This window comes from Pectinophora gossypiella, chromosome 11, assembly GCF_024362695.1.
Source record: "Pectinophora gossypiella chromosome 11, ilPecGoss1.1, whole genome shotgun sequence".
NCBI classification, from domain to species: Eukaryota; Metazoa; Arthropoda; class Insecta; order Lepidoptera; family Gelechiidae; genus Pectinophora; species Pectinophora gossypiella.
The window spans coordinates 13,686,123-13,708,760 of record NC_065414.1 but is presented as its reverse complement, the minus strand read 5'-3'; the positions used below and the strand labels follow the sequence as shown (position 1 = coordinate 13,708,760).

The following is a 22,638-nucleotide window of genomic DNA, read 5'->3' as shown; positions in this document are numbered from 1 at the left end:
TGTTCCGGTTACTACTTACTGATGTAGGTACGTAGTAGTCATTACATGAGTTACGTCAGCGCTTTACGAGGCTTAATTGCCTAGTTGACACCAGAGTTCATAAGGTTGGTCATAACCTACATGACAGAAGAAGAAGGTATATTCAAAACTAATGCTAATCTAAATAGATTGACCGACTTTCGGCAGTGTCAATTCTCAAACGCAAACCGCGCACTCGTACGTCTCAACATCTATTTACCAAGACCCAAGATCCGAGATCCTTGCAAACTAGTTCAAAGGAATACTTTAAGTTTCAGAAGCGAACCATGAATCCCGCTATTTTAACTGTTACCACACTAGTCACGTAGTGGCTTGTTTTTAGTTTAAAAATTAAACATGATTTAGAAACGGAAACTTATGTTACAAGCTGGAAACTTGGGATTTGGAAGTTTAACTACTGACGCGATTTATGAGCGAAGAAAATGGCCGCCAGCCGCCATTTTGATTTTGTTGCGAGCACTAAAACTGAAGTGCCTGTGTTGGTTCTTGAAAATTACTTTCTTATTTCGACCTTGTTGGTTATTTGTAGCTACCTGCAGAATACGGTGTAAGGTTTAGGCTTTCTTATTCTTCTCTGTTGTAATTTCTTCGATATGTACATGTTTATAAGTACCTGCTTATATTTTATTTTATTTATTTAAAAGATACAAACAACAGGTAACAATAATAACTATATTTTCCACATTTTTAAACTTTTATTTTTCATGTCATGATTGTTACCAGTTGTGTGTATATTTTAAATAAATAAAATAAAATATAAGCATGAAAACCTTTTAATAAAATAATAAGCATTAAGATTGAAACCCAAAATTGTCGGTGTAGCATTCTCTATGCCACTTTTTTAGGAAAAAATAGGGCAGTGGTTTTCCTCTTGCCTTCCGCTCCGCAGTACTCTAACGCGAGTGGGATGGCGCTTAGAGTAGTCTATATCAAAGTCGTCCTCCGCCTCTGAATAGTACTGACAGTACCAAAACAATTTTTGTATTTATATTTTGTTTGGTTCGTTGCAGTTAAATGCTAAAAACTGGTCGATTAATACGTAGAAACAAAACAAGTAAGAAGAAGAGAGGAAAACATTCTGTCACGGAGGGTAAGGGTGGTGGATAGCTCTCAGATTGTATTGGTAGCAATATGACTACCTACATTAAAGACTATATTATCGCAAAGCGACTAGATATCATTTTACCCAGATCTTTTATTTTCATTTCATCGTAAAAATTAAATGTCTACATAGTAGTTTGAATAGTTTGTGTTTTTTTTTCATAAATGAACAGTCAAATGAAACTACACGATTGGATTTTTATATTTTTATAAATTTTAATCCATTTTATATCCTCATAATATAAAATGCATTTTGAAAAAAAAAAAATTACACAATATATTCTTACGCCTCTATTACCAAAGGGGTAGGATGTGTTTAAGCGGCGGTTATTACGCGAAGGAAAACATCGTGAGGGAACCCACATTCCCGAGAAATGCGTCGGAGTTTGTGACCTAACCTTAATTGGGCTGGTTTTCCTTTCTTTTTCTTTTTTTTTTCGCGGGTTGGAAGGTCCGACAGGCACTCGGACTCCGTGTAAAACGGGATAACGCTAGGGAGATGATGTATTGATATTGGAAAGTCCAGCCAAGATACTTACCAGTAGCGAACTGGCACACAACTATTTGTGTGAGTAGACACACACCCACGCTCCACATAGCGCCTGAACGAGGCTCTGCCCCATCCAGGGCTTCATAATCTGTAACAAGAACAATAAAAAGTTATTTAAGGAAATTTTGTCTTTCCGCGAATTTACCAGAGGCACACCGTCGTTTTACACAGACATTACACGTTAACGTTATCGTACACACGCATCTGTGTGTGTGACGTCTGACGCCATACGATCGAAGACTAAATTATGACCGAGGAGGTAAGGTAAACCTAGATATGCCGTTGTATACGTAGTATTGTTCCTTATTATATGCTAAGTATGGTGGACATCATCAGTAAATGTACTACAAACAGGATAAGCCGCAGCGTGCACGATGATATTATAAGATGTATAAGCAGTTATAAATTAACATAATATATATCTAACAATAATAATAATAATAACAGTAATTGGCTTCGGCCCCACGCACGCCTTCCAAAAGTCCGGGATTCCATAGTTCGGAGATAAGGAAATAACAAACATAATAATAATAATAATTTTATTGCCAAAAAAGAGGTAGTAATGTTATTGACAATACGATCTAACAATGCGATGATTGAAAAAATAACAAATATTAATAAAAAATATACATTTAAAGATGAGTATGAGTGCGCCTGTAATGGTGATGTGTTTGTACTGTTATAAAAATACATATTATATATATATATATATTATACATACATACATTAACTCACGCCTGTAACCCCTAATGGGGTGGGCAGAGCCACAAGTAATCAAAGACAACTTGCAGCCACTGTTGATACGATGTCGTAAGATGGATATGATGAACCTTATGGTGATAAGGGATCAGCCTATCGCCCATAACATTAGTCAATCATCTTAGAGGACACAATCCCTCTGTCGGTTTTTACGAAGACAAGCCTAGGAAGACAAGCAGCTGAACGTGTTCTATGTTTTTTATTTGCTCCCAGAACAGCATAGAAGCATATATATTATTTTATGTTACTAAATGCATATACATTATAGAATGTCAGCGTCGTAGCTCAGGCCGCGACTTAATATAACTATACCGCGTTGATATAAATATTATACATCAATATATAGAATAATGTAGATAGACGTAAGAATCACTGAATGTTCGATGGAACTTGTGACGGAAAGTGTTGCCAAGGGAAAAATACTTAAAGTTCCGTAATAATAATAAAAAGGAATGAATGACATTCCACCCTGACACTTCCACAGTAGACTGACATAAACCAGCCACACTGGTGTCTATGTAATTGTCCGACATAATTGCCTATAGTAGCAGTCCGTCCATTATAACATGACCCGCCGTCATCTCCAATTATCAAGCAATTTGTTTCAAACACCCATGTTGAGAGATCTTCGTAAATAGGTCGATAAGGTTTCGCTGATACCGTTTCATGTTTCGCCTATTGTCTGTTCTTTGATTAAGGTTTCCATTCACTTTGTTTCGGATTGATTGGCGGAAGATTTAGTTTGATAGATTACGTGGCAATTTTATTAGGAACTAATTCATATGATGAGGAAAGCCATTGCTAGTATAATTAATAATAGATCGGGATGGGTAGTCATAGTCACGGAATAGAAGATAGAGGTTGGAAGGGCCAAGTAAGCGTGAAACGCGCGCTATACAAGTATGATCAAATAGATCTTACTTCAACTTTGCACTCCACTCGTCCGCAAACTATACGACGCAAGAAGCTTCACAATAGTTTATCAAAACGTCGTCTTGTGCATTATAACCTGCAAGGCATATAATCAAATGTCGACTATCATGCAAAGAGATCCCTTCTTATTACAGGCAAGCTAAAAATCGGATATTTTATCCAGTATCTTACGAAAAGTAATTATAAAACTTCAGCCTCTCATGTAAAATACACATTGCCGGCAAAGTTGCTATGGAATTTAAGAAGCAGTAGAGTTGACATATGAAATTATATTGCCACACGTAAAAATAATTGTGGGGTTGCCATATGGCATGGCGTGGCAGTAGTGATAGCTTTAAATTATTTAGATAACTTAATTTTTGATGACAAGGTTTATAAAAAAAAGACTGCAGTTTACTTGTTTAACATTTTATTTTTTAATTCTAAAAAAATATAAAAATATTTTATGGATTTTTTTCTAAAATAAAGCTTTATTATTATTATTTTAAATATGCTTTTTAGCATTCATGGCAAACTTTCCTCTAAACTCTCTAATCTAGAGACATCTGTACCCTTTAATATTTTGTTTATAATAACACTGCTAATCTTTTGGAGAGACCCAGAAAGTTTTTAATAAAAATGTCTTTGTGCAATCCGCATGGCAAACACAATTGTTCCCAGTAGTCCCCTCACATAACACTTGCGAAGCTTGCCTAATTCTAAGCCTTCGCAAATTGTCATCACACAAACACTGTAACTTCTGCACTTCTAGAGATCTTCCGACCTCACTTTTAGGAAACTGATGAAATATATCGCCTTTTCGTCATTACGCTTACTTATCTTACACTCATACTATACGGATATTCACACACAGTTTTCTAGTTGAAAGGCTAATACGGAATTTATTCAACGCAAACTTCACTCGATCACTTACAATTACAAAAGTGCAATGCAACAATGATTGATTTTGGATTTTGTTTGGTTAGGACGCCGGGCGGGCAGCGCTTGCCCTTGTGTCTATGTTTATATCCTAAGATTGTCCCAAGATGGCGGAGGATCTCAGAGGGATGAAATGAAGTAGGAGAGGGGTGAGGTAGCTGTCATTTTCTAAATTCGGTACGTTTGCGCTATGGTACATTTTTTTTGTATGAACATTTCCGGCCGTGAAGACTGGTCCCTCCGCTAGCGTGCGCCGGGTTTTTAAAAACTAGACTAGGCATGTACTCAACCGCGTGGGGGTGTTTTGCCTTTTGCTTTGGTGACTGTGTTGCCATTTCCAAAGTATTGCGTGTCATTTGTGAGATTAATTACGTTTAATTAATAGAATTAACATTATGTTTTGACTCGTAGTGAATTGTGCTATCAAGATGAAGTCGGAAGTACTTATAACTAATTTTGAACAACTAAATTTTACAACAGAATTTTGGCTTTTCAAGACGGAAACGCAGCCAGCATTATGGGTACATTTGTGCCGGGTACGATTAGAGGCGGGCTTTCTAATTAAGGTTTAGTTTAAGTATTAATTGTAAGTATATAATTTATTTTATTTTGAGTTTTGTTTATTTGTTTTAGTTTTATTTAATTTAATTTTTGTTTTGTAACTGTTTTGTTTATGGTGTAAGTAAATAAATTTACATATTTAGAACACGTTCGTTCGTAAAACTCACTATCACAAATAAACTTAATAACAATAAAACCCCTACAAGATAGGTTGTAATTACTCCTTTTCTTAAGACGCTTGTAACATTCAAATCGTGACAGGCAAGGGTTCAAAGAGCCTTTAAAACAATGATAATTCAGACCGGTACAATAGCGAAGGAAGTCGCCGTATTGATGAGATCCATATGCAAATTTATGGAAATATATTCTACCTCCGAAGTCACGTTACCATGGCTTACATCCAGGATTGTGGACACTGTTAAGACTCGGCTTGTAAAATAGTACTATTAGTAAAATGGTACTATGAATGGATCTAGTTATAAGTACTTATATTTTTCTACATTTTATTTTTTATTTTGCACAGTCTATCCCGCTACACTTTTCATTAAATTCATATCCTATACCTAAAGGTTGCCTGGAAGAGATTGCTACCTTAGCAATAAGGCCGCCTGTTGTATAACCAATTTAATTATACTAATTTATTTTTAATGTGATTCAAGTGCAATAAAGAGTTTTTGTATTGTATTTTGTATTGTATTGTATGAGGCTGGTTTCCAACTAGTCAAATCAGTTAGTTTTTTACTAAACGTCGAAACACGAAATTAGCGTGGAATTTGTATGAAAAAGCCCATCTCCCATTAACCCATAACCACCATTAGTCCCATTTAACTTATTTATGAATTTTAATACAGAAAAATGTATTAATAAGTGCGACATTTTGTCGCGTTTTTCTATGACGTCGCAGGTTGCTTTTTCATACAAATTCCATAGTCATTTCGTGTTTTGAACTGAAAAACTAACTGATTTTACTAGTTGGAAACTATCCTATTCTGCAGTTTTTGGTACTAAAAAGTACCGTCTCTATCCGGAATGTATTCGAGTCCAAAACTACCAAACGAAACAAAGTGCTTGAAATGCGTTCCGTGTATCAATACTGTGTCTCTTTTAGCTTTGTGGCCGAGTTTCGTTGGATTTGGCACTGAAACCACAGACCTTCGTGAAATCCGTCACTTTATTGATTGAGTGCAAAACGGACTGTCATACAAAGTAAAAAATGACGTCATCTCATCGAGGAATTTTCTGGCGACGTTGTGATTTGGTTTGAGTGAGCGGTCGATTCTTGATTACTAGATAGACGTCCTGTTACATACATATATAAGATCACGCCTATATCCCGTTGGGGTAGGCAAAGACTACGGGATTCAATTTACCGTAGTAAAAAGAATTCGGTACTCTTTGTACGGAAAATAGATGGATATAAATAAAATAGATAGGCGAGGTCAAGAATACGTCTAAACCGGCGAGCAAACATGAAGTCTTTGATGAGAATGTAGGAAGCGAGAGTACTGTAATTACGATTCTGAGACAGGTTTAGAGTAGTCTTGTCCTGGCCTTGCGTTAAAATATCCTGGATCTGATCGCGATATTGGCCTACAATTTCGAAAATCATTGGTTTAGGTCCATGATGGGATTCGAACCTACGATCTCAAAGTGAGAGTCAAGCAAGAGCGGATCCAGCTTTTATGTCACGGGTGAGGCTGGGTCACCAGGTCGCAGACAGCCTATCTCCGTAGAGAAGTAGATAAAATTTCAGTGGCCACCCATGACCCCACGTGTCGCCCTTAGGGTAGGAGGTCACCCTCAATGACCCCCCCCAACCTCTCGATCCGCCTTTGGAGTCAGCGTTCTACCAACTGAGCTATCACGGCAAGAGCCGAGGGAAGACCCTATTTATAAAATAAATATATGTAAGCTCTCGACTATATCACAATAGGGTCAGAGGTGCATCGCACCATGAACTAAGTACCGACATAAACAACAATAGCAATTCATATCCACATGAAACCTTTATTTTGCATATCTCAAGTGCGTATAGAATTAATTAATTAATTAAAAGAAGGAACAGCTAAAATTAATTAAGTTCAATTTTAAACTTTTTCTTCTTTATCGTCTTTTATTCTGTTTGATATTGTTGTTTAAGTTTAATTTTAAAATTAATTTATGAATCTATACTTTTTTCTTCTTTCCTTCCTTTATTTTGTTTTTCTCTTCTTTTTTTCTTTACTTTTCACATCTATTGCCGCAGTTTAGCAGCGTGGTGGAGTATGCTCCATACCCTCTCCGGTTGATTGAAGGTAGGCCTATGTGAAGCAGAGGGACATATATAGACTGTTTATGTTATGTTATGAGTGTTATTATTATGTTTCATTCTTTATTCTATGACGTGAGGGTTGCAGGCAGGGAGAAGCGGCGTAGCGTAAATTTCTGTAAATACGAACTTAAACAAAATTTTACAAATATTCCCGTCCGAGAAGCCTAATGAATATTTTGTCTGTTTTATATCTGTTAATTTTGTGTTCACGTGTATTCAGTGAACAATTATGAAAATGCTACGTATTGATGGTCTGTTTTAAAAATATACTTAATAGGTAAACACTTCTTTTGTACTTACTTTGTTACAAAAACAAACGAAGCTTGAACAAGGATTTAAGAATTTGACAGGCCAAAATTTAATAATTTGATTGAATTTTGGCTGTTTGCACAAACTGTTGAAATACGGTCGTGTCTATTTTTATATAAAAAATATATATCATAAAATTCTCTTCGTACAGCAACGGAAAACATTTCCCAGAATAATATCTCCTGAAATGCCTAAACAAACGCAGACAATTGATCTATCCGTACCACAGATCATAGAAATAAGGGAGATATGCCCTGAATTGATGATGATGATGATCACACTCTGTTTTGTATTATTATTCTTCTTCTATCGTGTGTGTTGTGAGGCGGACTACCAACCTCATCAACCCCCTGACCTCTGACGTGAACACCACGCAATTTTGAGCGCTCCCGCTATTAAAATAGCTTAAAAATAGTAAATATACTAATCCAATGAGTCTTGTTACTTGAATTATAATAAATAATAATTATTATTACTTCAGCACTAAATCAGACAACATGTGTCTGTTACGACGTCAAAGCGCCTTAAGATATTTCTGGCTAGACCATCATCATCACCCTAGCATTACCCCTTTTTTACAGGGTCCCCCTACCTTACCTAAAAATTTGACAGGTCCCCCCACCTATTGTACTTGTTGTATTGTTGTTGTTGTGGCCGCCTATTGTACTTATGTTTTTATTCGTATGTTTATGTCCTTTGTAAATGTCGTTGTGCAATAAAGTATTATTGATTGATTGATCAAAAACAAATTCGACGATAATTGTTTTAGGCCCGTGATGGATGGCTGGACCGCTACATCGATTTATGTACCACTCGTCGTGTAGTAAACTAGTAACTCAAACGCTAGGTCACCAATGTAGCAATGAACGACGTAAAAAGATATAAAAAACATTTCGTTTTGTACATATTTCCACCACCGACTATGCTCCCGCGGCATCTGTCTATAATAAGAACTCTGTGGCTCGTAACTTTACCTCCAAAAGGTGTCCAAATTCAGCAACTCAATGGAGTTCCCTAAAGTTCTGGCCTTACTTCGGGTAAGGCCAGTTTTCCTTATAATTATTATAATAATTCTACAATAAATCATTCTCAGCTTAAGGTTTTGAAAGATTAAACTCTCAAGTCGCACGGGTAGCAAATTTTAAACCTATAACCGGAGCATGGCAGGCGCGACGCGACTGATATCGCGGGCTTATTTAGTATTAACTATAGTTCGCTTCGCTTTTTCGATGGTTGGAAGATCAGACAGGTAGTCGCTTCTTTAAAAAACCGGACTTGTGATATCTTCAGGTTAGGTAAGCAGACCCTGGGAAAAACTGGATAATGCTAAGGAGATATGAACTAGTTCGCCTACAAATATTTAGCTCATTTTACCTTTTTCTCACAGGTCATAAGAGTAAATGTCGTATGTAAAACTATTCAGTGGCGCTAAAAATCAGCTGGTATAATATTTATCTTTGGTAATGTTAAATTATTGCACATAACCTACTGTAAATACATAGAAAAGTCGATTGTTTATAAAAGGAAATTCACCGACTGATACAAAGCTAAATTCAGCAAGTGCTCTCTACATAGATAGACGTCATAATAGGTTTTTCTATTGTCCGAAGTCTATGTTATTAGACTCCAGCAATTCTCTCTTCTCATCTTAACGAAATGATTTATAAAACTCAGAAACTCAGAAAAAAAATATTATTTTTTGTTTCGCTTGCCCCCGCCAGGAACCAAATCCAGGGCCTCCGAATGGTGAGGTTAGCTACTGAAACACGGAAGCCACTATCTATATAGACGCGAAAAATAAGAAAAAAAGTGTTTCAAATAAAAGACACAGCGTATTCCTCATACCTACGTAGATAAATGTCGTGAACAGGGAAGCCCGCGGTATTTATCGCGTCGCGCCAGCCATATAACAGCTACAGGAAGGGTTTGAGTAGAAACTGTCGACTACATCATTAGCTTAACAATGTCGTAATCGCGTTTGAAACGTATTTAATTGTTTTATCCAGAAAAGTTTGAAATCCAGTTTTATGTTTAAAGATCAAAAGGGAAGTAAAGTTAATTAAGGTGTATTTCGTAGTACCTGCTTTGTTTTAATGCCTATTGAGCGTTTCATACTACGGATTAATCATATTATATATATAAAAAACATGTTCATAATGGTTATGAAAAAATACACGTGTCCAGAAAATGGTACTAGTTTGATCATTTTATTATTAGCCTTTTTATCCCCAAGTACTTTCCCATTAAATTTGTCCAGCCAAGTGGTTAACCCCGTAAGACTAAGATTTCTAGATAAAATAGCTGAATAATACAATTTATGATAGGCATAATAACAGTATTATGCCTATCGATAATAATCTCGGTTGAAACCTTTAAGCGACAATTATTATCTTAACCAATACGTCGATACAATCGATTACCTATTGCAATCTATTACAATAAAATTATTGATAGTATCGATATACTCGATGATATCTAACAATTATCAGATTATAATAGATATAATTGTAGAATTTTCAATGTCGATACTATCGATAGGTATATCGATATTTAGATTAATTCTCTCTCTTTCTTTTTATTTAAGAGCTGCGCTCTTGTCGGTGGAGTAATCGCCATTCCTCTCTTCTTCCCGCCAAATCCTTCACCTCCTATTATTATACCTTTCTTTTGAGAGGGTGCAGGTCGTGTCGTATAACAAACAAAAATTTGTTTCATAAATATTTTCCTAGGTCTACTCTTTCCTCTCTTTCCCTAAAATTTTCCTTCTATGAAGTTTGTTATAAATGAATCGTGTCGTATAAGGTGGCCAATCATATTTCCTCTCCGGTCTTCATTATGGTTCTCTTCTTCAACTCTGTCCAGCCGTACCCTTCATCCTTCGCCAACACCATATCTCAAACGCTCACGCTGTTATTTAGGGGCTTAGAAAAAAAACGATATTATGGTCGATTATTGAGCAACACTTCTTTATTCCATCCTTATGGCATGTTATATTAACCCGCACGCAAACTTTTTTATGCGGCATTATTTTTGTCATAAACCAGGAGTCACGTTTCTTGTCCCAACGTTTTGCGATAATGTCAAGTACAAATTAGGCCTAAATTTTGAGACGTGTGTGACGGGAATTGAATTTACTTGCCAAGTGTGTAAATTGTTTATGTAACGATTCATCGATAAAACCTTGTGGAGTAAATGTCTAGATGCGTAATGTGTCGTTATTTGGAACGAGAGCGAGATCATGTTGATTTCGCGACTTCAGAACACCTATACTGGCCCCGCCGGCGTGGTCAACTTTTTTCGTAGCCTCGTAATGTAGGACTGAAAATAAAAACATCAATAAAGAATAATTAACATGATTACATATGGCCGGGGCTACCCCCAAAACCAAAGGCCGGAGCTACCCGCCACCTTAAAGGGATACCAAAATTTGATCACTATTTGAAGTTTAATTTTAATTTGTCAATGTTTTTCTTTAAGTTTCCATTATTTTATCATGAATAAATATAATGTTGAGCATTTCTCTTGTGTTTTTCTTTATAAATATAGTCATATTATCAAAAACAAAATTTTGGCCGGGGCTACCCCCCTTTCCCCTAATCCTCCTTCTATGATTTTCTATAATCTTCTATAAAGTTCGCGACAAGGTCAGCGTCAGCGCTTTCCACTTGTCCAGCCAAGTAGTTACCGTTTGCGGCAAATCTACAATAAGTCACGTCAAAAAAAACGAACTGTGATTTCTTAAATAACGAACGTGTCCTCCGCTTAAAACTACTGCATCTTCTCACAACCTGTATAGCCGGGGAATAGAAGCTGCACGAAATACTCATTGATCTCATAACTCTCACGAGAAAAATTGAAAAGATTGTTTAATAAGTCAATAGGAAAGTGAGTCTTTCAGAAAATAAACAGTACTATTCTAATATTCTCAGAGTAAAAACGTATTAGAAACAATTATAATTACTTATGTGTATTATTATTATGTAGTTTATGTAGTCGAAAGTGTATTTATTTTTATACGTACAAGTATTCCCATGCCGCACTATCCCGCTATATTACATAATATTCAATAATTTATACAATTTGTCACTTAAAATTACGAATAATTAAAACATTTAAAATTATAACACAAACTATGACTAGTGAGTCAGTCTAAAATACCGCCCCCTCTCGTACCCGGTTCAAAGGTGCCCATTATACTGGCCGCGTTACCGCGCACTATTGCCAAGGAAACCTGTTGAACCAGGAACGAGCTGGCGCGGGGGTCACTACCGCGGTCCCTCAAGCGCCTCCCCAAAACACGAATAAAATCCTTGGCCGCCGAGCACCACACACCCGAAGTCTCGACGGCAAAAGGGACAAAATCGTGGGTCCGCGTTAAGTCCCCGTATTTCGCCAGCTTTTGGCTAGCAGCCCACTCGGCAGCTGCCCCTGCGGTTCGAGTAGTACGAGGCAGGTGCGTTGCTGCAAACGTGCAAGCACAGGTGGCGTCCCACAATAAAGCGCGCCCCCTCTCCCAGGGTATGAGCGTGAGCCCATCAGGCCTCTTACCGTCTGTACGGCTTAGACCCGGCGGTTCCAACTTGCACGGCACGTCGATCGACGCCAGTGCACGGCGGATGACATCATTCAGCGCATGATGCCGGGGGTGTCTTCCCGCGCACTTTAGGCAAGCGAGGCCGTGCCGCCCATCAGAGCCAACCGGCTTACCACAGCGGCATGTATGTGGCTCACACATTCTACACCCCAGCCGAAGGGCAACTCCTATCCTCAGGGTGTTATCGTCCAAGAGCGTGCCCACGTGCGGCGAAGGCAGGGCGTGAAGCCAAGCTCCGGACTCGGGACAGAGGGCCGCACGCAATCTGGCCAAGTCCGCCCCTGACGACAACATTCAATATCTCCTATACTTAAAGGTTGCCTGGAAGAGATTGCTACTTGGCAATAAGGCCGCCTATTATACTCATTCTATTTCTCTTTTGTTTTGTATTTTGTTTTTCCTGTTTGTGCAATAAAGTATTTGTTATGTTATGTTAAAAATTTCAATAACAAATATTATTAGTTATGTTCGCATAAAACCTTTGTTTTCCAAATCACAGGTGCGTATCGTATTCCTTATTAATTAATTAATTTTCCGTTTTGTATTCCAGGTAACAACTGATAATTACTTTACTGATTAATTAAAATATCAAGTTATGTAAGAGTGGGGCCACACGATGCGTTGTAGGTCCGTTACGACGTCGGAGCGGCAATATAAATCGCAACAACCTGCTACACGATGCATTAAAACAATATGGTACTCAGTACGTCAAAAACGTAGCATTGCGAAGACGCAACTTTTTTGCACATGACTTATTGTAGGATTGGCCTTAGATGATGTTAACTACTTAGTCCGACTAATGGGGAGCGCCCTGTACAAAAAATTAAGAAATTTAATACAACGGGCCTGATTGTGCCCTGTATAACCTATAATTCACTTCATCAGTTCAAATAACAAGGTGTCTTGGATAAAGTCACCATCATCAACATCTCCCTAGCATTATTCCGTTTTTCACAGGGCCCGCTTACCTAACCTGACGATTTGATAGGTCAGGTTTTTACAGAAGCGATTGCCTGTCTGACCTTCCAAGGCGCGAAGGGAAAAACAGCCCAATGCACTTCCGAAAATGCATTTTTCGGTAATGTGGGTTTCTTCACAATTTTTTCCTTCACCGCTGAGCACGTGATTATCATTTATGATCCAAACACTAACTCGAAAGCTAATTTTACAATCATTGGTTCAGGTCTGTGCTGGATTCAACCTGTGACCTCAAAATGAGAGGCAAGCGTTCTACCAACTGGGCTCACTCTTGTTTTGGATAAAGTATCCATGGGATTTTTCATTTTATAAACGTCTCTTTATCTTAAAGTTACAAGAAAAAGGGTTTTTAGGGGTTTTTCGATATACAAATCATGACATACATAAATTGCATATATACAATAGTAGAGAGGGTAGTTTTTATTTATTTATTTATATCTCTACGTCCCACTGCTGGGATCAGGCCTCCCTTCAATCAACCGGATGGGATATAAAGCAATCTCCACGCTGCCCCAGAGCTGTTTACATTAGATCTAAACATCAAACATGAACTCAAACGTAGATAAACCGACAAAATCATAATAATCCATTCATGAATGCAAAGTGCATTTATTCATTAAGTATGCATTTACGGTAGCTGGCAATGGCAGTGCAGTGCATAACTTTAAATTAGTTAGATCGTTATGTCCGAGAGGGTAAACCACACTGTGATATCCAGTGAATAGTTGAATCCACTACGAATTATAAGACGAAACCCACACGACGCGGATTTCGTAGCGGTGCATCGCGCGACGAGGTGGTGTTTGTAACCTTGCCGATGGCTTCACCGCCAATTGTGCGCAGTGTCGTGTGAGGGTCCCAAATCTTATTAGACACTAAAACAGTAAGTTCTATATAAAGTATATAACGACCTCCGTGGTCCAGTGGTTGAGCGTTGAGCTCACGAGGTCCTGAGTTCAATTCCCGGTGGGGACATATCACAAAAACTACTTTGCGGTCCCATGTTTGGTTAGGACATTACAGGCTGATCACCTGATTGTCAGGAAGTAAGATGATCCGTGCTTCGGAAGGCACGTTAAGCCATTGGTCCCGGTTACTACTTACTGACGTAATAAGTAGTCGATACATGAGCCATGTCAGGGGCCTTTGGCGGCTCAATAGTAACCCTGACACCAGGGTTGATAAGGTTGGTACTACGCCTCACAACCCACGCGATAGAAGAAGTAAGTTATATTCAATAATACTAACCTCACACGGGTAAGAAAAGGTGTGACCTGTAGCAGTCTGTGTTTCCCCTTCGTTACAATCATGGAATTTTGAAAATTGGCGTGAATAGGATTGCTCCTATGCGGGGTGGAGACGTTTGGACTAGCAGCTCGGTCCAATGGAATCATCTTACTTTTTTGGACAATCAGGTCTTTTAGCCTACGATGTCGTGTCTCCATTGAAAATCGGATGCGGACCTCCAGATAGCGACCCAAAGAAACATTTCAGACGTCTATAATAGAATAGTAAAAAAATAACATAAAAAATAATAAAACTATAAATTTATAATTGTTAGTAACAACTCAAGAACTATGTTAATTTTGTCATTTTTAGACAGTCTTGATCGATGGGGCTGGCATAACAAACGTTATTAAAAAAAAAAAAAACTATGTAAGTAATTTTGAATAATGCTCAAAACACTAGACCAAGTAGGCTGTTGGTAGAAGATGATAAGCAGCATAAAAAACTTTATTTTTATTACCTCAAAGACATAGCACTGTGCTGCATAACTTTAAATGAGATCGTTGTTCCGAGACAGTTAACCGCAGTGTCCTAGTGAATAGCTGAAAATACTTCCATTTTACGCACCATAACCCTAACCTTATTACTGGTTCAAATACTAACTCGGTTAAATTGTCTATTGTTTTTTTTACTATGTGTAACAGTGACTATGGTCCAGTGGTTGAGCGTTGGGCTCACGATCCGGAGGTCCTGGGTTCGAATCCCGGTGGGGACATATCACAAAAATCACTTTGTGATCCCTGATTTGGTTAGGACATTACAAGCTGATGACCTGATTGTTCAAAAAGTAACATGATCCATGCTTCGGAAGGCAACTGTCTAAAACATAATATGTAGCACTTACATATTAACTTGATTGTAAGGCCTTAAAGTGCCACTACACTTAGTGAAAACTACACTTAAGATAAGTTACTAATGTTTAATTATTTTTTTTATTTATTCATTTATTTTTTACACATTTGCCTTCCGAAGCACGGATCATGTTATTATTGGACAATTAGGTGATCAGCCTGTAATGTCCTAACCAAACTAGGGATCACAAAGTGATTTTTGTGATATGTCCCCACCGGGACCTGGACTCGGGTCCTCCGGATCGTGAGCCAAACGCTCAACCACTGTACCACGAAGGCCCTTTTCTTTTAACTTAAAGTACTGCTCATCCCAGTATAAATTAAAGGCGTGATCTTTTTGTGTTAAAATGATATTCCCCTGCATACAAAGTGCAGTGCAATTATTCCTGAAACCATTTTCAGGTCTCGCTCACGCTTCATGTACATAACTGGATCACATCAGTGAGTAGGTCAGGCAGATAAAACAACTATTATCATAATAACAGCGAACGTAGTGCAGTGGCTGAGCGTCGGAAGTTCGATTCGGAAGCTTATCGCAGATTGGCTTTGGATAGCGTTCACTACTTGGCCGGAGAAAGAACCATAAAATGTCAAGAGGTTTTCCCTGAAAATTCTCACCATTTTCTCATAATTTCACCACAATTTAAATTCAAAATGAATTCTTTCTGCAAGCTTTTACAATTTCAACGTGCTACGAAAATGACGTAGCTAAGTAGTACACCGTAGCATAGTGCTACGTTCGTAGCTTAGTAACTTACATGCAAATGAGCCAGAATTAGTCTACTAAAAAATTAAGTGATGTTCTACATTTAAAAGAAAATACCCGACCTACACTTAAATAAAGTCACGCTTGTATCCCCACTGGGGTTGGCAGAGCCACAAGTTAATACGACAACCTACTCCTGAAATTCATCCTAAGATAAATAATTATGATGAGTCACAAAGTAACGGGTTGTCACCCTATCAGACACAAAGATTTTGGTAAAAATATTTAGATTTTTTCATCTTTTTTCTGGTTTTGATTGGCTAGTTTTCCCTTCGTGGGTTGGATGGTCGGACAGGCAGTCGCTTTTATAAAAAACTGGACCTGCTAAATCTTCAGGTTAGGTAAGCGGATCCCGTGAAAACAGGATAACGCTAGGGAGTAATAACAGTCTTGTAATACTATTCAATATTATGTTTGTGATAATTTTTAATCATACATGAGTATTTACATACATAAGATCAGGTTTTATAAGTATATTATTTATATAATATACCAAAAAGTGTGAAAAAAAATTGTTCGTCTCTTTCTCATTCAAAAAACTTAAATTAAAATCAAAAATATTTATTTTTCAAAATTGGCATTGTCAGCGCTTTTTGAACGTCAAAAATTGTATTACATATGTAACTAGCTGTAAAACTACTACCGCATCGGAATCTGTAACGAGGGAAAGACGTGGCCAGAAAACCTCCCAGCACAGGGCCCTAGTCTTATTGTTTCATGATTGCCTTTCCTTTTTTTTAAATTTCATATTATTTCTTCTTCTAACTTCACTACTGTTGGTACTTAAGTAGTGCTCACTCGCGCTTACTTATCATTCCGGTGGCGACAATGCAGAGCGAGAGACAATATAACGTCCGTCACTACTAGAGGCGGCACTCGTAATGATTATTGCAATGGTCGACTTCATAATTGGCGCTAGTCGTATGCAGTTTTGATCTTTTTTTCAGTCATGATAACGCTTTCTGAAGCGGTAGTACGTACATACATAAACTTACACATACATAATATACTCACGCCTATTTCCCACCGTGGTAAATAGATACTTTGGAATTCCATTTTCTACGAACCTGACCCACTTTTCTTACTTCCTCTATATTCATCAATCATTTCATATACGATCGCCGGTTCAGAACAGAAGCAGTAGTACTAAAGTAACATAAACTGCCTATATACGTCCCACTGCTGGGCACAGGCCTCCCCTCAATCAACCGGAGGGGGTATGGAGCATCCACTGCTCCACTGCGGGTTGGTGGAGGTGTTTTTACGGCTAATAGCCGGGACCAACGGCTTAACGTGCCTTACGAAGCACGGAATCATCTTACTTTTTTCGGACAATCAGGTGATTCAAGCCTGAAAAGTCCTTACCAAACAAAGGACAGTCTCACAAAGTGATTTCGACAATGTCCCCATCGGGAATCGAACCGGGACCTCCAGATCTTGAGCCTAACGCTCTAACCACTAACCAGGATAGTACTAAAGTAAATAACGCGATTCTTGTATTGAACTAAAATACAAAAACAAGTATGTATGCAAATTTTAATAGGACTTCTTTGATGACCCTGAGTCGACTCGCCTCCACAACCAACAGGCTTTTATTTCGTTCTATGCTCTAACAAATTCGTAAGTATTCCTGACTGATATAATTCACTTTTACTCGAAATGAACTTAGCCATCTGGTTTTTTGTCATTTTTTAAAAAGACGCCTCTAAAAGCAAAGCCTGTTTGTTCCGCGCTCTGTGAAGCACAGACGTCACGGTCTGACTTAGACGGGGTATAATCCGAATAATTACGTTCTTATCTCGAGCTGAATATGACAGAAAGGTTTTACGACGTAAAGTTGCCACGGTTCGGGACTTATCTTTTTGGGACCAACTTGACGAGAACACTTTACTGTAAAGATAGACATGTTTTTTTGACGGGTGACGAATAGTTGCTGCAGAAAGATTCTGTTTAAAGTTAGAGATTATTTTAACGAAACCGTCTTTTAGAGGATTTAAATTAAATATTTATGGGAATTTTCTGCCGTAGACGAGGCGTAAAGTAAATTGTGTTCATCAGTTTATTACATCGAGCATGGATTTTTGGCCGGCCAAATAGTTAATGCCATCTGCGGCAAATCTACAATAATTCACGTAAAAAAAGGTTATTGACTACAAAGCGCTTGTTTAAAAAATCACTTTCAGATCTTTTTTTTAATAAAATGGGCTCACGTTTGATCACAATCTCACCTGAATGTAAGCGGCGATGTGCTCTAGGCTGGATCACGCTTACCTAGCAAATGCCTAGTCACTCTAGCCTTGAAGACTCCCAGATTATAACGTGTTAGAAAAACAGACGACGGATCAAACTATTAACAAAATATGTCTATAGACAAACAGTTAAAATGTGAATGTTTTAATAAATCGTAACTTTAAAAAAAAAACAGTTAAAACAATACGGGCTCAAGGCACATACCTCCCCTTTATCTACCGGAGGGGGTATAGAGCATACTCCACCACGCTGATCCACCGAGAATTAGTGGAGGTGTTTTTTTACGGCTTATAACCAAGACCAGCGACTTATCGTGCCCTCCAAAGCATACATAACACATGAATACAGTACAATTTGGACGGCCAAATGTGTATTTATAAAATACACATATATATAATTTTAATTTTACATGGTGTCTATTAGGTAACATAAACATCCTATATACGTCCCACTTCCGGCCACAGGCCTCCCCTTAATAAACCGATGGGTATAGAGCATACTCCACCATGCTGCTCCAATGCGGGGTGGTGGTATATTACTCGTAGGTACTTATTGGCAATATATTTTAATTGTTTCTTTCTTTTGTTTTTTATGTAAATTTTTGTTTATTATTTAAGCGTCTAATAGGGAAATAAATGTTTCCTCTCTTTCTTTCTTTTGAGTGTGCGGACTCTAATTATAAGTCCAGAAAAAAAATCCGTTAATTATGCCTTTAATATTGCCCAAAATGCGCCGTCCATAGGAATATTAACAAAATTTTCACGATTATGTTGAGAATAAACCTTTTAACGTGAAAGCTTTCGATCAGTTAGCTAAATTGAGGAGGTTCTAATAAATGGACGTCGGAAACTGTCAATTTAACTGACAGGATAATATAATATAAATAATGTGTAAACAGTGCTTTTGTTTAGCGTTTATATAATACCAGCGAACTGCCTTTTCTTCGATTAGCTTATTCATTTATTTATTAAAGTCTTCTTATCGTGAGGTGAATACTAACCTCATCAACCCTGGTGTCAGGGTTATTATTGAGCCGCCAAAGGCCCCTGACATGACTCAGGTAACGACTACATATATGCATCAGTAAGTAGTAACCGGCACTAATAGCTTAACGTGCCTTCCGAAGTACGGATCATCTAACTTTCGGACAATCAGGTGATCAGCCTGCAATGTCCTAACCAAACTAGGGATCACAAAGTGATTTTTGTGATATAATCGCACCGGGATTTGAACCTCCGGATCGTGAGCTCAACACTCAATCATTGAATCCCGGAAGCCATTAATTATTATTTATTAAATTACAACCATATCATGCACTGACAATGCCGTAAGCGTGGCCAATTATTGGTCAGCAAAAATTTAGCTTCGATCGCCATCGACTCGCAAAGAAGAAGGAGATGTACTTAATATATTGCTTCAATACATTTTTATCGCATCGAAATCAGGGATATGAGACCGATATTTCAACTCTGTTGCAAGTGCCATGATCACGGGATGACTGATGAAATAAGAGTGGAGTAGATAGATCCAAAATTTTCAGAACGAATTAAAGAGAAGTCGATCGTCGTGTCTTATGAGAAAGTCAAATAATTGGCCTTTGATACACAAGAATGGAGAATGCTTCACCGACAGGAGCGTGGCTCTTAAATGTGATGATGATTAATCAATTATTTAATGCAGTTCTTACGTACATGGGATTGTCATAATTACAATATAACTATTAAGAACAATTTGTGTGTGTATATGTCGTGGCCAGATTTGAACTTTTCATGAAATGGTCACATTTCATGAAATATAATATCATTCGTTGGCCACATCATGATGTACATTGGCCAGATCAATGAAACAAAACGTTTAACGATATGAGCAACTAAATGCATGATTACTTCATGATATGGCCAAACGTTGGCAATCATATCGGAAAATTAGTAACATTATGCACCGATAGTGGCGCTGGTGTCGATTATATTTAAAACTTGATTGATATTATAATCGTTGAATCAATGTTATAGTTCAATTTTCCATATCAAATAGGTACATAATTTTGAACCTAAGAAATTAATCGACTATTCGCATTTTTAGTACACCACATAGCATGGACACGTTGATTGATATATCATTAAACGTTGACGTTTCAATGATATGGTCAACTTAAGTTGGCCATTTCATGAAATATGACCATTTCATGAAATGGTCGACCAAATCATGAAATGATCAATTTTACGATCTGGCCACGACATATTATGTATAAAGACTAGACGTTCTTCTTTTTTTTACAAGTCACATAAAAATAGTATAAATGGACGGCTGTATTATATATGTAAATTATAAGCAATTTCTTCAAAGGAAACGCTGACATACCTAAAGATAAAACATTGTTAAAACAAAATTATGTAACAGAGCAGTTTCATAAGTTCACTCATCCATTCTATGACGTCGTAAATTCAGAGCGAATTATTGTAATTTCAAACTGGCTTGAATGGCAAAAGAATAGCAAAATGAACTCTGTAAAATTCATAACCTCAGTAGCTCGTAAGATTCCACCAAACATTTTCACTAAGAAAATATCGGTAAAGATTTAGACCGAGAGATTTATGACTCGCCATTTGCCAACGCTGTCATGAACGGACGACGCTCCTGAAAAACCTCCAACCTTGTCGACATGCACTTAGAGGAATGAAGGATTTCCTCCCATGTTCACAAGTTTTTAAATGCGGCCATAAAATTCAGGGTAAGTACTGACAAGTTTTCTATGCTGAAAAGAGGTTTGGTTACTTGAGAAAATTTTATCTGTGGACATTTTCCGTTTTCAGGTTTGCTTCTATGAGCTGAGTACACTTTCAGCTCCTTGTCTTTCCGGGCTTGTCGTAAAATCCGACAGAGTCCTTTCTCACATGATGGTCAATTTTTATCGGCAACTGGCTTATTTTAGCCATCATAGGGTTTGTACCAACGGTGGATGAAAATTGTTCTCGATCATTCCTTTCTGTTAGACCGACGTGATAGGTGTATGTTCAGCAATTATTTACGGTTTAGGAGATATGACCCATTTTGTATCTTTTTCTAGATTTTCTACCTTACTTCAGAAATAATCATTTTGTCTCTATCCCTTTCTTAATAATTATTTTATTTTACTTCACAATTATGGCTAAGGCTGTGTACCGCTAAATCAAAGATAAATCAAAGTCAAATCAAGTATAAAAAAAAAGTTGTCGGAAGTCAAAGTGAGAATTCGACCAAAATTGTTACAGTTGTTAAAACTTCGCCGAAGAATAATAAACACATGAGATTGTCATTCATGGGCCCTGAAAGTATTTCTAAAATCTGCTACATTTAATAGGCTTTTAGAAACATCCAAAAAAAGTACCCTTAATACGGGCAAAAAACTAAGTAATTAGACCTCAAATATTGCAAGACAGACAGATTTGAAGGAAAATTTTACATTCTCATACAATGTAGCTGCTTCTTTCTAACGTTGTTAAAGGTGCTCAAAGACACATTTTCAGTTAAAAGTAAATAAAAATCACTCTTATAATCGCTAACAGGGTAGACATAGCAACACAACAACGTCGGTCTAACAGAAAGGACAACTGTGTTAGTAAAATCACGTAAAATAGTATAAATGGACAAGATAAATTAATAACTCATAGGTGCAAGTTTGAGGAGCTCGGTGGCGCAGCGGTTAACGCGCTCGGTCTGCGATTGTTGAAGTAAAGCAACTTTCGCAAAGGCCGGTCATAGGATGGGTGACCACAAAAAAAAGCTCCTCCGTGCTTCGGAAGGCACGTTAAGACGTTGGTCCCGGCTGCATTAGCAGTCGTTAATAACCATCAATCCGCACTGGGCCCGCGTGATGGTTTAAGGCCCGGTCTCCCTATCCATCCATAGGGAAGGCCCGTGCCCCAGCAGTGGGGACGTTAAGGGGCTGGTGATGATGGTGCAAGTTCGGTACCGGGGTTCGAACCGGCGTTCCCCGTTTGAGAAGCAACCCGATGTACCACAGGACCACAGTTGGCGCAGCCCACCCCATAATTTATTTACTACCAGTTACCCGCGATGTCGTTCGCATGAAATCCTACTATTAACACTGAGAATGTCATACAAACTTTACCACCCATTTTTACGCCCTTTGGGGTTGAAATTCATAAAATTCCGCCTTAGTAAAAACCCACGTCTTAAAAGCAACCCCAATACAAAAATTGACATTCCTAACACTTATAATTTCCGAGATTTCGTAATGTGAAAAAAAAAGTATCTTAGATTTCATAACGAGTGAGTCATTGATCTTTGGCTTTTAAATTAAGTATAAAAGATATTTGTAACAAAGAGCAAATAAATGTAAACACACATACATATACGACGTATATTATACGTACATTGACTAAATTGGAGATGTACTTAGATAATATTCAATACGATCTACTCTGAACC

At 37.7% G+C, this 22,638-nt stretch overlaps 2 protein-coding genes across 2 annotated transcripts in view; one reads left to right on the top strand and one right to left on the bottom strand.

Moving 5' to 3' along the window:
• Positions 1–22,638, bottom strand: part of LOC126370578 (uncharacterized) — a 185,939-nt gene that overhangs the window by 21,099 nt on the left and 142,202 nt on the right. Inside the window, exon 2 of the mRNA XM_050015525.1 lies at positions 1,680–1,778. Within this exon, the coding sequence (XP_049871482.1) occupies positions 1,680–1,737 (58 nt within the window). The 5' untranslated portion in view covers positions 1,738–1,778. The remainder of the gene's footprint in view (positions 1–1,679; positions 1,779–22,638) is intronic.
• LOC126370826 (uncharacterized) overlaps positions 1–22,638 on the top strand; it is a 185,639-nt gene that overhangs the window by 110,887 nt on the left and 52,114 nt on the right. The gene's annotated exons all lie outside the window — the stretch shown is intronic.